General features: G+C 33.2%; 1 protein-coding gene across 1 annotated transcript; it reads left to right on the top strand.

Annotated features, from left to right (window-relative positions):
• Nucleotides 1-14,495: 14,495 nt before the first annotated feature.
• LOC132294734 (monothiol glutaredoxin-S2-like) lies at nucleotides 14,496-15,326 on the top strand. The gene has a single exon (XM_059792709.1). It carries the CDS (start codon nucleotides 14,781-14,783, stop codon nucleotides 15,090-15,092), a length of 312 nt encoding a protein of 103 aa, XP_059648692.1. The 5' UTR covers nucleotides 14,496-14,780; the 3' UTR covers nucleotides 15,093-15,326.
• The last annotated feature ends 1,230 nt before the right edge of the window (nucleotides 15,327-16,556 follow it).

Genomic DNA, 16,556 nt, shown 5'->3' with positions numbered 1-16,556 from the left:
CTTGGCCAAAACCCTAATTCTCCCTCTCTTAGTTTCTCTCTAAAACTCTCTGTATTTTTTCCTGCCTCCACTATTGCGTGAATAGGATTCTAAACCCTCGGCAGACTATACACAAGTATATATATAGGCTAACATAATTTAACCTAATTCTAATTACCTAAGGAGAAAGAATATAAAAATAAAATAAATATATATAAATATATATATTTACACCCTACTAACCGTGATATCAAATACATATATATACAACAACCATTATAATTATATAATGTATATTATTTACTGAAAATCACTAATAATGTAACTATTAATAATAATTAATAATTAACACAACCTCATATACATATATACCCATATATATATGTACCACTATCCATGGATAATAATTGTACTAATAATTGTACCCATTTAATCTCCTATCCAAGTAGTCCATGTGACCCAAACAGTTGGTCCATTACCATTATCCAAGCCCAACTCCTTTAAAATAAAATAAACATTTAATTTAAACAATTAATTACAACTAAACACTTAGCACATATCATATAATCACATTACTAAATTAAACAAATTATTTAAATAAAACAACAAATAAACAATTAGATAATTAAATCAATTTCACAAGTAACCAATTAGCCAAATAAACACATAATCAAATAAAAATGTAATTAAATAATTAATTAAATACCGAGACTATCCTTTTAAAATTAGGGGTATTACAACTCTTGCCTCATTAAGTATTGAGGATTTACGCAGAAAAGTGGAAAAGACAATAAAAAGAAGTCGAATGGTCAGTTTGGGTCTATAGCCTAGTTTGCTTGAGTAATTAAGTCCTTAGGGGTATTTTAACACCTAATACCCTAAAATCATCTGGTTTGGGAGTCATTAGCTGAAAACTCGTTATACAAGTGATCTAGAGAGCTTAAGAGACTTGAGCATTGCACAACACCATGTTTAAAAAAATATAAAAAATAAATAAAAAATAAATGAAATAAATGCATACTTGTGAAAATTAGAAAATATACCTTGGGGATCGGGATTTGAAAGGTTTGCTTGTGAGTTAAGGGATAGCATGGAACAGATATGAGTATAGATGGTAAGCTACATATTTAAACTGTAGTTTCACTTTTAAAAAGGATTTTGGGGCTTGAGATTATTTTATATATGATTAGACTGACATGTGGGGACCATGATTGCTAATTTGATATTAAAAGTTCAAGATTTTCCCTGAATAATATAGTTCTTTATACTTGTCATATTTGCCTGCTTATGAATTTTTGGGATATTTTGATATGAAAAACATGCTTGATTAAGCTATTGTACATTAAGGCACTAATTTTGAGATGTTTGTGGGTATCGTCACTGGAAACCCTCATGAGACTATAACTCATTCCCTAGGGTAACCTAAGGATTTAAAGGCTTTTTGCATAGGCTAAATGCAACCGTAATTCTCACGAAAGCGGCTTCTTTAATTCTATATTACTAAGGGACTAGCAATATGTAAGTTTAGAGGTGTGATGAGCGCTAAATATTGCATATTCGAACCCCTAAATTGCGTATGTTACGACCCTAAGTGATACTTTTATCCAGTTTTAGATTAATTTTAGTTTATTTACTTTTGTAGGTACTTTCCCAAAGAAAAGGATAAAATAGGGATTCTAGAGACTTAAATACTGTTACCTAGGCATATGGAATTGTCCCCGACCATCTGAAGCAAGTTTGGAGTCCAAAAGGTGATTATGGAGAAGTTCAAGTGCAAAAGCTCAATCACAATTATCCTAGCTCGAACACAAAGTGGAATGAAGCAATAAAAGACAATAAGGCAAAAATGCTTGAGCATAGATTTCTCTACTCGAGCAGAAGTCCAAGATGGTAGAGTTTTTCCCAAAGAGCTCGAGCATAAACTCCCCTGGGAAGATGAAAAAACGCTTCAAAATTCCAGTTGCCAGAGCTTGAGCATAATCCAACAAGCTCGAGCAGAAGTCTTTCTGCTCGAGCACCCCAGCCAAGGTGATCGAGCACTTTGAAGAAAAGATCCAAAAATATTTTAAGTGTTGAAAAAGAAGACGCTTCAAAAAATAATTGAAGAAATTTGGCTAAGTATGGAATTCCTGCTCGAGCCTTTCCCAAAAAGTTTGAGCACAGCCAGGAAATCTCAAGCACAAAATTCTTTACTTGAGCCTTTTCTCTTCAATCATACTTTTTAATTGCGGGATATATTGATTCTAATTAAGTCTCATTAAGTCCCAGATGGGCCCAGATGACCCCACAAGACGTAAAGCCCATCCAACCATGGATAGAAGTTAGTTGCTTCTATAAAAGGATGTGAAAGACCACAGAAAAAAAAGTTCTTCTCTCTTGCAAATAATTCTAAATCTAGTGGCGGCTTTTAGGGTTTTTAGGATATTCTCTGAAGAACTGAAGACGAAGATCCACAGAAGAGAAGTGCAGTCCATGATGATGAATTCTACACCAACAAAGATGATATCTTCCATCGTCATAAGTAGTTAAATCCTCTCTTAGGACATTTATGTAACCCGAATCCAATTAATATGGTTTGATTGTTCTAAACTTTGGGATTTTCATTATTAATATATAATTAATTGCATAATTATTAAGCAATTGACTTAGATCTTCTAAACAATTGGGTTTTTAATTGAATAAAATTAGTTATTGATAAATTAATAACTTGTCTTAGATTTAATTCTTCTCAAATCAAAATCAACCTATTCTTATTGTTTGAGATTGGTGGCTAAGGGCTTTTCAAAACAATAAGAATAGAGATCATACAATGGTACTAAAATGTTTTTGTGAATAAATGTTTTCATAATCTATTCCTAGGGAAGATGGATTATACTGCAAAATTAGTTAGAAGTAGGTAGGTAGATAATTCATGCTAACCAAAGATAGGTTATTATTGTGATACCCCCTCAATTCTAGAGCCACGGGTGATCAAGTCCGAGCACATATCCGAGGGATACCAGCCAATCAATATGTAAACAAGCAGATTGCAAAAGAATTAAAAGGAAATAAACAATAAGCTGAAAAGAATTCTAAATATGAAAATCCTCCAAATAAAAAATTTAATAAATTTTAATCCTTCAAATCCGTACAACTCGGGAATCCATCTAGTGGACCCCTAATAATCCCAAACGATAAATAAAATTACAGAATCAAAATCCAAAACTAAAATAAGAAAGAAAATCCTATATAGTCGGAAGAGTGAGTGTCTATATCTGCATCATCGCGATCAAGCTCTAAGTGTGACAACCCGAATTTTTAAGGCTTTAATTTTTATTTATTTCGTGACTTTTAATTTCAGAGATTGATTATTTGGTTTTAAATTGGTGATTTACCCAATTGAGATTTAATGAGTTGATTTAATTTTATATGATTTTATATATTTATTTTGGCGTCAGATGAAAGGGAGCAGAAAATGGAGCTGCCTGCCAAATTAAAGGAAGAGAAATGGGTTAATTGATTTGGTTACATTATATATATATATATATATATATATATATATATATATATATTTGTGTTGTATCTGATGGATTTAAGGAGCAGCCGAGATTGATGAGATGATGAGGAAGAAAGGAAAAATAAAGAAAGAAAGAAAATTGAAATGGGATGTTGTAATGATTTTTCCACGGGGCCCATTATGATATTTGTTTGGCCAAAACTTTCTTTTGACTTTGATTTTTGCTTTGTTAGAAATAGATGAATAGAGAAGATAGGATTAATGATAGGATGAGAAGATATAGGTGGCGGGTCCACTAATGAATCATTGTCTTTTGATATTTGTGTGTGTGTGTGGTGAACAGTTGTAGTGTCGGTGGTTTTGCCTATAAATTAGGCTTGTGAATTTTGTAAGCAAACAAAAAAGAATTAGAGACACACAGAGAATAGAAATTGAGGAAAAATACAGTGAGCCAAGACAGTGAAGGCTAGACTTGCGATTTTGATGATTATGTGTTGATTATTTATTTTACAGAGTAGGGATTATCATACTTGAATGGCTTGGATGATTTATTTCAATTATTTTATTGAATGATATTTTGTTAAAATTGTATATATTTATTTTGTTTAAATGGATATGTATATTTTTGTGAAACTAATTTTGCATGAAACTTCTTGAAATCCTTGTTATGGTATTCCTACTGAGACTTCCCCGTCTCACTCCCTTCTAGTTTCAGGTACCGTGGATTGCTAGTTGCAGTTTAGGTGGAAGAGTTGGTGTTGATGATTTATTTAATTTATTTTAGAGATGTTGATGTATTTATTCGAAATTGATTTAGTATCAATTTAATTAATTTAAGATGTTATATTATTTATTTGAGGAAATTTAATTGATTTTGTATCAATAAATGATAGTATTTTATTTCTTTTGAGATCCTAGGAGAATACTGATATATGTTGATTTTAATAAATCGAGGACTTTATTTAAATTGAAGAATTTATATTTAGAAAATTCGGGTCGTGACACTAAGCCTGGTACTGACGAACACCTGAAAAATAAGAGTGGGTCAGGCCCACATGCAAATTCCATCCTACTACAATCCATACATAAACCCGATACGTAGATACATCCTAGACAGCTCAGCAATAACTAAAATAGTTCATAAATATATAGATACACACTATAGGATGCTCACTAGCCTATAGTGTAGTTCAGCCTGCATAGAAGGAAACATGTAAACCACACTTTCCAATGACCATGTACATCTCCGGTTAGGGAACATCAGCTATATCTAGGTACTCAACATTTGCGATATACGCACCCTGACCATGATCCTGAGACTCAAGCTCATATCACAGTACCATAAGTATATATATAAATCCTTCTTAATGCAGAAAAGTAAAACAAACATCCGTTATGTCGTTCAACTGTTTTAGTTAACAGGACATACATCCATGTAGGATTTAACTGTTTTAGTTAATCCATTCCGTATGTATGAAGAGGTAGGACTTAGCTTTTTGATCTAATCTATCTCCGATATGCCACCGTCCCATCCCGATGCATATAATGCATATGATCCATAAATGATGCACACTCAAATGAACATCAAGTATATCCAGAAACCAACATAATAGAAATCAGATATAGATAAGATCCTATCATACATCCAATATATGATTATAATCATAGAACTTCCGTTTAAATTGCTAAAATATTGGTAAACAATTTAAACCATGCATATCCATCCAATTGACAAAACAAAAAATATAACAGTTCATCAATTTACGTCCATAGCATGTTATAATGATCATCAGAAGTATTAACTGAGCACATTATACCCAAAATCCCAAATGAATCCTTTTATACTAGTCCATTAAATTTTACTAAACTAGACTAGCAATTTAAACCTTCCACAATCTTTAACATCATGCAAATTATTATATAAATTTAATGATGTCCATTTAATCCTTCATTATGGATCCAAAGCAGGCTATAATGATACTCAGAAGTATAAACTGAGCACATACACTCCAATCCTAAATACCTTCCTATCAGTCCGTTTAACTGGCTAAAACAACTATTAGCAAATAAACTTCTATATCCCGTGACAACATGCATATTTTTATTTAATTCCATAAAGTCCATTAGCATCATATAAACCAACATTCCTAGGACTCAAATATGTTATATCCATCATATATATAGAATCCCAAAAATAATTTGCATACTGGTCCATTTTAATTCGCTAGAACAACCTAGTTATTTAACCATTTCCCATCCTTGACAGCATGCCTATTAATCTTTTAAAATTTATGTTGTCCATTCCTATAGCCTGAACCAATGAATCCTAGGTCTTAAACATATTTTGTACATCATTTAAAAACCCCCATGAAATTTCAGAATTGCCCTTTAGCCCCTGAAGTAATGAAAAATACCAAAAATACCCCCATAGAGGTGTTTTGGCATGGGAGCCGGCTCCCCCTTCATGGGAGCCGGATCTGGCACCCTTGGAGCCGGCTCTCCCTCATGGAGAGCCGGCTTTCTCACCTAAGGAGCCGGCTCCCTCCATTAGGGAGCCGGCACTCTCCTTGAGAGCCCCTCTCCGCCTCCTCTATTCGTCTTCTTCACTACCGGCGAACTTCAACCTTCTGTTCCAGATTTTTTTTTTTTAAGTTTTCAAGGTTCAATCAAAGTCCAACAATCCTAGAAACTCCTTGAATTCCATTATGAATTAATTTACAAAATTTTAAAATCATAATCAACGCAGTTTATGCAAGAAACCAATTTCAGTTATTTAAACATAAACCAAATTACAGTCTGGTATAACATACATCAACCATCAGTTTTAAAAGTTGAATTAATCCCTGGAGACTATAAAGAATGCATAGAACACAAGTTTACAGGAAGGAGACAGAATGAAACTTGCCTTTAGGTTTCAGTTTGAAACCTTTCAACGTCGTATCTAAATTCTCCAACGAACTGACGACTACCGGCAACCCTCCTATTGCTCCAGTTCTATCTCACAATCAACCTCTTCCTTCCTCTGTGGTACACCTTCAGTCCATAGCTGAAAGCCTAATTGATTCTCCCAGTTTCCCTCTATGTTTTCCCCTCAAACCCTCTCTGTTTTCTCTCTACTTCCAGTTACGGGAAAAAAAGGTTCTAAAACCCTTGCAGACGTATAGCTTATATATATATATAGGCTCCTGTAAAACCCTAATCCTAATTCCAGTCTAAGTATAAGTCGGCTAACCTAATTACTTAACATAAAACCCTAATCCTAATTATAACACAAACACTGTATTACACAAGGGCCCAAACAATTACGTCAACCATAAATATATCTGTAATTACAATTAAATAACTAATTAATTAATTACACTTAAAACAAATAAATAAAGGAAAACAAATAAATAATTATAATTAAATAAATCACTCCAAACACATAAACAATTACAAGTCAATAAATAATTAAATAAATACACAATCAGAAAATTACGCAAATAAACACATAAGCCACATAACTAAACAAAAATGCAATATAAATCAAAAATAAATTCCCATTTTATCCTTTTGAAAACTAGGGGTATTACAATTATTAACTAAAATTCATGATTCATCTTTCTTTAAATTGAATTAAATAAATGTTACTGAGTTTAATTCTGAGTTATACATGATATTGAAATCCCAAGGTTGAGACAATTGACCATAGTATGAGGTTCGTGGTGAAGTCGATTCCTAAGATCTTCTCTCTCAAATCTCAATCTTTTACTTAGTTTAATTTTTGTTCATGCTATTGAATTACAACACAACAAACAAATCTTCCTCCTAAATTAAAATAGCAATTAATTGAAAACTAGATAAACCACCATTGTCCTTGAGGTTCGACACCCTCTAAGTAGCCATATCATGTAAAGGATTCATACTATTGCGAGTGTAAAATAAATCACACATCATCCTGCATGTGTGGCGCCTACGTAACAATGTCTAAGCAGGGCCCATCTGGCCGTTGAAAATTCAACTATAGAATTTTTATAATCAAACCCACTATCTCAAAGGATTGGGTATTCTATAGCGCAGTCCAATCGACGATCGGGCGGTCAATTTTTTCTAAAATGATCATTTTATCCCTATAGTGGAAAAAGTGGGTCATGGACCCAAACTAAACCTTTAGATAGGTCAAATCCATGGTTTTTGGACATTCTGAGAAGAATGGTAGGGTCATATTTCCGATTTGATATACTGATTTTCCTAGTTGCAAAATTACCATTTTGTCACTATGCTTGGTTTTGATCCTGAGTGCAGATCGGGTCAATGCCTATAGTAAATTTTGGGTCTTTCGGACCTTCTGAGTGCATTGGTGAAGTCAGATTTTCGATCGGATAGTCCAATTTTGAGATAAGGCAAAATAACAATTTTGCCACTAGTCCCAATTTTGGGATCCTAAGGTGGGTTTGGGGGTTCTTAATTTGACCTCTAAAGTGCAATGGTGGTGTCAGATTTGAGATCCAATTGTTCGATCATGATAAATCACAAAATCATAAGTTTTTCCATTTCGGGTGTTCTACACAATCGGGTGCCTGGAGATGCTTTGTGGGCATATCTCTAGGTGGCTTCTTATGTTTTAGGATATTCCAGATGTACCAGTGAAATTCGATCGAAGATCGAACAACTGGATTTTTCTAAGTGACACTTAGTGGTGTCAATCCCTTATTGGCTTCAAACTAAATAGGGGAAGGGGCAAAATTGGGTTGTTTACAACCCTAAATCACTCATGTGTTTAAGTGTATGCTCTAAAAAATAGACAATCATATTTGTTTTGAAAAATCACTCTCAAAAGCTTCAATAATTGTATAAAAGATGAAACCTTGTTTTCCCAATTGAAACATTCAATCACTGCTAGGGTTAGAGATATGAGAGGTTTTTACATGCTAGAGAGTCCTTGTAATATATGAAAAGAACTTTAAAATTTTACAAGGAGTTTTCTAAAAGTTGTGGTGCAAACATGAACTAAAAAGTTACCAAAAACTAAAATCCCATGTATTAAGGAAAGTTCAAACGATTGGGAATAAAGTTCAACCGGTTGAACTTTTAGAGAATGCAAAAAATAAAGATGTTTAACGTTGAAAAACTTCAATGCGCTCAATAACAACTCAAAATACATATGTTCAATGTGTCCTCACTTACATATTTATTCTAAATGATATTTTTATCGAATTCAATGGTAAGAGGCACTTGCAAATTCAGCTCCGAAAGATCAAGACTCAAGATAAACAAAAATTATAGCTCGATCATCCAAGTTTTGACACCGAAATTCGCCAACGCACAACCTTATATCTCACAAAAATAAAATTACATAAAATAAAATACAATACAATCTTATCTTCTATAACCAAAATCTTTCTCCTATTACAGAGTTATAAGTAGTATATTCTCGTAATTATGCCAAATTAAGAACTAAATCTTCAAGTGAGTTTAGGAAATTTGCCGTACTCCTAATTTCAGCCAAACCTAAAAAAGTGTTAGGAAAAACATGACCGGCCAAGAGGAAAAGAACTCTAAATTCGTATATATGAGAAGATAGAATATCAAATATAATAAGAAGCAAAATTGAAATACAGAAGAAACAAAAAATTTACATGATCAATCCCAAGTAGTAACTCAAATCCAATACATGAAGTAAATTAAAACAATCCTTGATATGTATACCGCACACACCAACATATTCTCGGTTACTCTTGGTGGAGCCCGTGTGTGTCCAGAGCTTTCCTGGCCCGGTCCCGCCTACTATAAAATATAATAATTTTTATTGTAATTTTTACATTCATAAGAAAATTTCTATATTATGCCCTACTAAAATTTTCAATTTCTAAAATTCTTTCTAAATTTTTTTTTCTTTTGCTCTTAATATTTCTTTAATTTTCTTTAAAAAAAAATCTTAATTTTCCTTCTTTACTCAAGCTTTAATTTTTTTTTCCCTTTCAAAATTCTCATTTTTCTTCCCTTTTTCTTCTTCTTCTTATTTTTTTTTTGGCCCACTACTTCTTAACATTCTTCTTTTTGTACTTAAGAATGATGTATATAGTATTTAATTTTTTTTTTCTTTTTTGTTCTTATTTATAATTTTTTTTTTTTTTTTTAACACTGTGCCCCCTCTGAATTGAAATCCTAACTTCACCCTGAATTTTTTTTTTTGGTTTGATGTATATGGTATTTAATTTTTTTTTTCTTTTTTGTTCTTATTTATAATTTTTTTTTAACACTGTGCCCCCCTGCTCTTTGTTTAACCGCTGACCTCAAACCAAGTTCTAAAATAATTTTTTCAACCGAAGGACTTTCACTCGCACACGGAAACATATTTTAAACAATACAATACAATCTATATGATCCAAATAATACAACAAGACAAATTAATTAGCACAAATCTAAATTTAGTTCCATCACTTTGAATATATATACAAATCAAGAGTAATTCCCCTACATTACGTTGAATAACCCCACAAGATAAGAGTTTGCTATATAATTCTTATTCGTCATTAACCATCCACTCTACTAGCTCCACTACACATGCAGTTTCTAAAGTGCGTTTTCATTCTTTTTCTAATTCTCTCAAGTGATTAACAATCTACCGGCAGTGCATTTATAAGGGAATGCAAAATATCTAAAGTCATATAATTAATGTGTAATAAAATGCAAAATATTTAAAGCAATTTAATGTGTAATTAATATGTAAGTAGAATAATGACTGAGTGAAGTGAAAATTAAAATTTGGTGACCAAACCTAAATGAAATTGCTGTAAATTGATCTTAAAAGTCGAGAAAAAATCAATAGTCACCAATTTTAAAACTTAATTGCTAACAAGTAACAATTTGATTGTTTATTATATAAATATTTTTATTGTAATATATATATTTTTTTAATTAAACAAATTTATCCTCAACATTAAACACTTTTGTTGTTCGACAAGAGGATAAGATGAAGACGAAGAGAGAAGGGAATGGAGGTGTATTTGAATAGTGTTGTGGTTTTTAATCTTTTATTCTGCAAACAAGATTTACCTTTTATTGACTTTAATATTACTTTTTAACAATTTTGTTTACGTTTGGTCACCAACATCTAATTTTTCTATATAAAATAGAGTCAAGTCGATCTATATATATCTAAATATACATTTATATTATAATTATATACTTTTACTTTTAATATTTAAAAAGTACAGGTTCTCACAAAAATATGAAATATGGGGTGCGTGAAATTTGTAAAACAATTAAAGCAGTTTGTATAATGTACAATAACGGCAACCGGCCCACGAAAGAAGTGTAACGAAGCAGAACCAAATCCTTAGACTGTTGTTAGACAGGCAATGGGTAATGTCCAACACATAAAAGACGAGCAAGACCCAACACCCAGTTCTTATGCAAAATGGCCTAGGTAGAGCTAGTGCTCAGCTCTCCGAATGAATGTGTCGTATTCGAATTCCTTTTTTTAGTTTGATCATATACAAAATAAAGGTATAAAGAAAACTATAGATTGTAATTATTTCTCCTCCTCTGTCCTCTTTGTGAGGGAATAAGAGCCTTTTGTTGTACGTTAATCCTTCAAGTACCTCGCCATCTCTAACACTAAAAACAGTGGGATGCCAGGAACTACCCTCGTATTCATCTTTATCTTTTGCACGTAAAGTTAGCATTCTTTTTCCAACTCGCCCCACCACAAACACTTGTGCTTAAATTTCCCGGAAAAATAATAATAATAATAATAATAAATGGTGCTAGTACAATGTACCCTTTCATGTTCGCAGGTATACAACACAAACAACTATGATGCATGTGCACAGTGCAACTGGCACACCAAATACGTACTCCTCTTTCTCATGTTTGCATTTCATATATGGTAATGTGCATGCATGTTTGACATTAATTCATGACACCGAGGCAATATCCTTATAATTAAATTCATTAATGAACACTTCTGAGGTGCTTACATATATAATTGGAAAAATATGTATTCAATGCTATTCCTTCACGCTTTATTATGCTAATTATGTCTTTGTGTATATGCATGATTTATGCGCATGGATGGTTTTCTTTTCCCCCTATGTGCATGGATAAATGATACAAATAAGATAAGTTACATTACATATATAGATGTATATTAAATTATTAATTTGTATATTCAAGCCTGCTACATAGGGCAATATTGCGGATTTGTGTATGTTTACTCGAATTTTAAAAAAAATAAAATAAAAAATATATTTGGATATATAAACCATATGTATATGTAAGTGTGTATGTACTATATATGTACCAATATGTGTACTTTTGATGACATAATCAGCATGCTCTTGGTTCGAATTGATGAAACCTAGCAAAAAAACAAAAGTGGAATAACTTTTGTATCAATGAGACTTTTCAGATGTTTACGAATCAATATATATACATTTATATATGTGTGTGTGTTTATTCCTTGATTACTAGAAGCACAGGGAGTCAAGGACATCACTATATATATATATGACATAGAGTGTTTCAAAACATTTATAAATAAAAAATTAAAAATTAATACTGCATATATAATATGTATTATTTTCACTAGCTTGTTACATATGCATAGGTGGCAAAAAATGAGAAGATAAGAATGGGGACCTCATGACACATGCATATCTCCTTTTTCAATGTATGGCATTTCTATTAACATATAGAAAATAAGGTAAATTACATAGACATATCCTAGGTCATTATTTAGTTAAATGAAAATTTTAATTTTAATTTTAATTTTTACTTACACCCCAGCTTGATTTACTTTTTAATCTCTATTTACTTTTAACATCTGACACATGCCAATTGATCCTTTTATTTTTAATTTTTTAATACAAAATATATGTAATTTTAAATGACTAAAAAGTCCCTCTGTATATACACTGTTCTGGATATTCCTTTCTCTCTCCTCTCCGTATTCTCTTTCATCTCCCTGCAGACAAAAAATATGACCCCCAGATCTCTGTAATCAACAATCCAAATCCATACACCCAATCACTATCCCCACTATCAGCACAACCAATTCAACCAACCAATCACAAATTCGGATCACTGCCAACAAACAAACAAAGAAATCACTGATTGGGATTTTGGTAAAATTCAATCAAAGATTCTACCCATCAAGCCCGCCTCCAACGAAGCGGCTGCCGGTGCTAACGAGCATAGCTGTGTTCGGCGTTGGGCGGACACAAGAGGTGTCACTACTAAGAACGGAAGCTTGAAGCAGAGCGGCTGTCAGGGGCGCTATCCCGGAGAGTACATTGAGCTTTATGCTCGGCTATGGCTGCTGGTTTGTGGAACCGGCGATTCAAGTGGTGACGAGGACGATGAAGTGCCTGTGGAGGACGGCAAGATCGGAACGCCATGAATAAGCTTAAACAATTTGTTCGCGTGGGTTCTTCCCTCTTCTCCGAGGCCATCGTCGCCGGTGATTCGCAGCCGCCATTCCGCGCTCGCCCGGCCACCGCCACCTCCAATCCACAACCCAAAACAATCCGGCTGACCCCTCATTCGGAGCCGCCGTTCCGAGATTGCCGGACCACCGCCACCTCCAATCCCAAAATCAATCCGGCTGACCCCTGTTTTGTATGTGTGTGTGTGTGTGTTGGGGGGTGTGTGGGGTGGATGAGATTGATAGGTGGAGTTCGGGTGAATTGGACGATGGTGCAGAGGAAGAAGAGGAAAGGTCCATGTATGTTAAGAGTAGTTTGGTCACAAAAATAGTCAACATTGTGTCAAAGAGTAGTATAATTCAGTCAGGGTAATACTTAGTTACTGGTGAGTAGGTAAAGCTACTAACTTCTTATATAATTTAATAACAAAATAACACATTACATTTAATAATAAAACAATTCATACCTAAAAATACTATATATATTTATTTGATGGTTGATCTAAGAAAACAGAGAAATATGTGAATTATTTTATTATTAAATGTGATATGTTATTTTGTTATTGAACAACATAGGAGTGAGTAGCTTCACCCTATTCACCGGTAACTAACTAAACATTGTCCAGTTATTAAACACCTTAAAAGTACTATAACCCAATCAAAAATTGACATTTAGAAGGTAATATTAATTTAACTGAAGAGTGACCCAACCTCAAGGTTAAAGGGTAATTTACCTTAGAAAAAAAGATCACTTGTGCATGACAAATACAATTTCCCACGCTAATTTTTGAAAAATAAAAAATAAAAAGTTATGCTCCTAGATTGGTATTAGTTTAATGTCATCTTTGACCCTACTTTAATTTTATAGTCATCTAAGCTCAAGAATATCATTGGCTCCCTGATTAAGAATGATCAACAATCACGTACCCTTTAGTTAACAGGTTGTAATTTTTCTAGTTCCATTGCTAAATTTTATTTTCTTTTCTGATTTTCTCAGGAACCAAACGGAACACCAGTGTTTCGTGTTCTTGAATAGTGTATAAGCATGTGTTATCACTATCAGAATGGGAAATTAATAAAAACAGTTTATCCAAATTCTCTCTTTTGGCATGGCTTCCAATCTCCATTTTTTCTTTGTGAGTTGGATGCGAATATTGTTCCAGAAAAATGGAGGTCCCAATCGGATAAATCCAACTTCTTTCTCCAACTCAGTAGATGCCTCCTAGACAGATAAAAGAGGACCATCTAAGAATAACACGCGCGCACACAAAAATCTCTTTTATATATACTCCATGTCACTTTAAGCTTGGAGTACAATTAACCTTTTTAGTCCTAGACAGAGTCATGATGAAGCTACAATTTTTGTAAAATTGAAATAAACCATATGATTGAGATAAAAGAGAATCAATGTGTGACTGTCACCATGCAATATGCATGAATCCGTACCATCAAACACGTCCCTATATCCGTATGCAGAGATTCGTTATCGTGCAAGCTTTTATCGCGTAGCACTAGCTGTGCATCCATCGCTGTCAGCTAATGATCAAAGCTAGAGCTGTTTAGGAACCGAACTGAAACGTCGTAACGAAAAACATACATTCTCTTTTCCCTTCAATTGAAAAACTACATTCACAACTTTTGCTAGTGATCACAAAATGCGTACGCAGTCCACCACCATTGCCATCCTCTATAAATACCGCCTCGAAGATCAACTCTCTCATAGCGAAAAACCAATGTGTCCTCTCATTCATCACAATATCCCACATTTGTCCTAGACCTCCAATTTCATACACACACACACATATATATATATAGTACTCTAGGTGTACTTGAGTACTTTTTGGTGGTATAATTGAAATTGATATATTTGTTATACAATTACTGTTTTAGTGGAATATGGATAGGGTAACGAGAATGGTGCGAGAGAGGCCACTGGTGGTCTTCAGTAAGAGCACTTGTTGCATGTGTCACGCCCTGAAAACCCTATTTAGGGATTTTGGTGTGGACACTGCTGTCCACGAGCTGGATGAAATACCGAGAGGGCGGGAAATCGAGCAGGCTCTGATGAGGCAGCTGGGTTGTAACCCTGCCGTGCCGGCGGTGTTCATTGGTGGTGAACTGGTGGGAGGGACTAATGAGGTCATGAGCCTTCACCTCAATCGCTCCTTAATCCCAATGCTTAAGAGAGCAGGAGCGATATGGGTTTGATGTTAATTATATATATATATATATGTAACTTCATTTCCTACAAATAAAACGGTGTTTAAATTAGTTACATAAAAGTGAGATTAAGTGCTGGTACTTTCACTGGCATATATAGAGAGCATGATGTAGTCTGTGATAAATAATGTGTGCTGATAATAAAGATCAGTTTACAGTAATTATGAATTTCTTGTCTTTCAGAACTCTTTCACACAGCAAATAAATTAATGTTGGAAACAAGATGGCCCTCTAACTAGGGTTGATTTATAGTTTGTTTTATATGAGCTAATTCTGTTTCTGACGTACATTTCAATTCAAATTGCCGATTTACATTTTGAGATTAAAATTTCAAATTACTTAACCAAGTTTTTGAACTAAATGTGTTATTTGCTTTCTAAATTTGACAGACAACGGATTGAGAGACATATATGTGAACTGTTATATGGTAGAGCTCACACTCGGATTTCACGGTGAGTTATTGCATATCGGCAAGCCGTAAGTGCAGCACGATCATTTTATATATTTACCAAATTTATAGAAAAATAGCTCAATCAAACAAGACAAATGAAAAATAATAATAAATAAATGCATAAATATCAAATTTGCATTGGTTTCAGAGAGAATCTGATTTTTAAGTAGGTCATTGTCAGACTTGAAGCAAAAGCTAAATAAGGTAACAAGAGTAATTAAGCATAATAAGTGTCATAATTTTTTAAGAGGAATTGCTAGCTCTCAACTAGGTTCAAATAAGACAATACTTGGATTCTTACCGTGAAAACATAAATTCACACCATTCTCACCACATCACCAATAACAACAAATGTACACATTCTCTTTAATTACCAAATCAGAAATAACTCTGAGTACCTCATCACCCATCATCTATGATTAGATAATTGATCTCTGATTTGCTAATTAAAAAAAAATTAATTCAATTATTATTGAACGATGTAGACTAAATATATATCTTTATCGGTGAAAACATAAGTATTGTCCATTTAAATATAACCTCACCACATTTCAATTGCTTGCATCAATGTGGCCTTTTTAGCGCGACAAATAGGCATTTAGTGATGAAATTTATTTTAGACCTTCACGTTCAGCTATTGATATAATTCATTCATTCATTCAAGTTTTAGATGACTAGATCTTTCAAGTGGTTCATAAAAATTAACAATCAACCAACATCACTCTCAATGATAAAACCATAATGACCAAAACACAAATCAACTCACCACACCACACCACAAATCAACCATCAGGCACCTGAGTACAATAAGAAAACTACACTTAACAAATTAATGAGCAGGGTCAAGAAACCATTTTCTTAACACAGGCAATAATTGGCTATATATATATATATATATATAAAGAGTAACAAGATCTACCCCTAATTAGTAGTAGGTAAACATTTTCTTTTTCCAAATCCAATCAATAATTTGCAGAATAGTATTCAAATATAACAATAAA

Source organism: Cornus florida, unplaced genomic scaffold (assembly GCF_030987335.1).
Source record: "Cornus florida cultivar Cherokee Brave unplaced genomic scaffold, ASM3098733v1 CherokeeBrave_3.0.0_Hap2_Chr01, whole genome shotgun sequence".
NCBI classification, from domain to species: domain Eukaryota; kingdom Viridiplantae; phylum Streptophyta; class Magnoliopsida; order Cornales; family Cornaceae; genus Cornus; species Cornus florida.
This window is presented reverse-complemented; position numbering and strand designations above follow the sequence as displayed.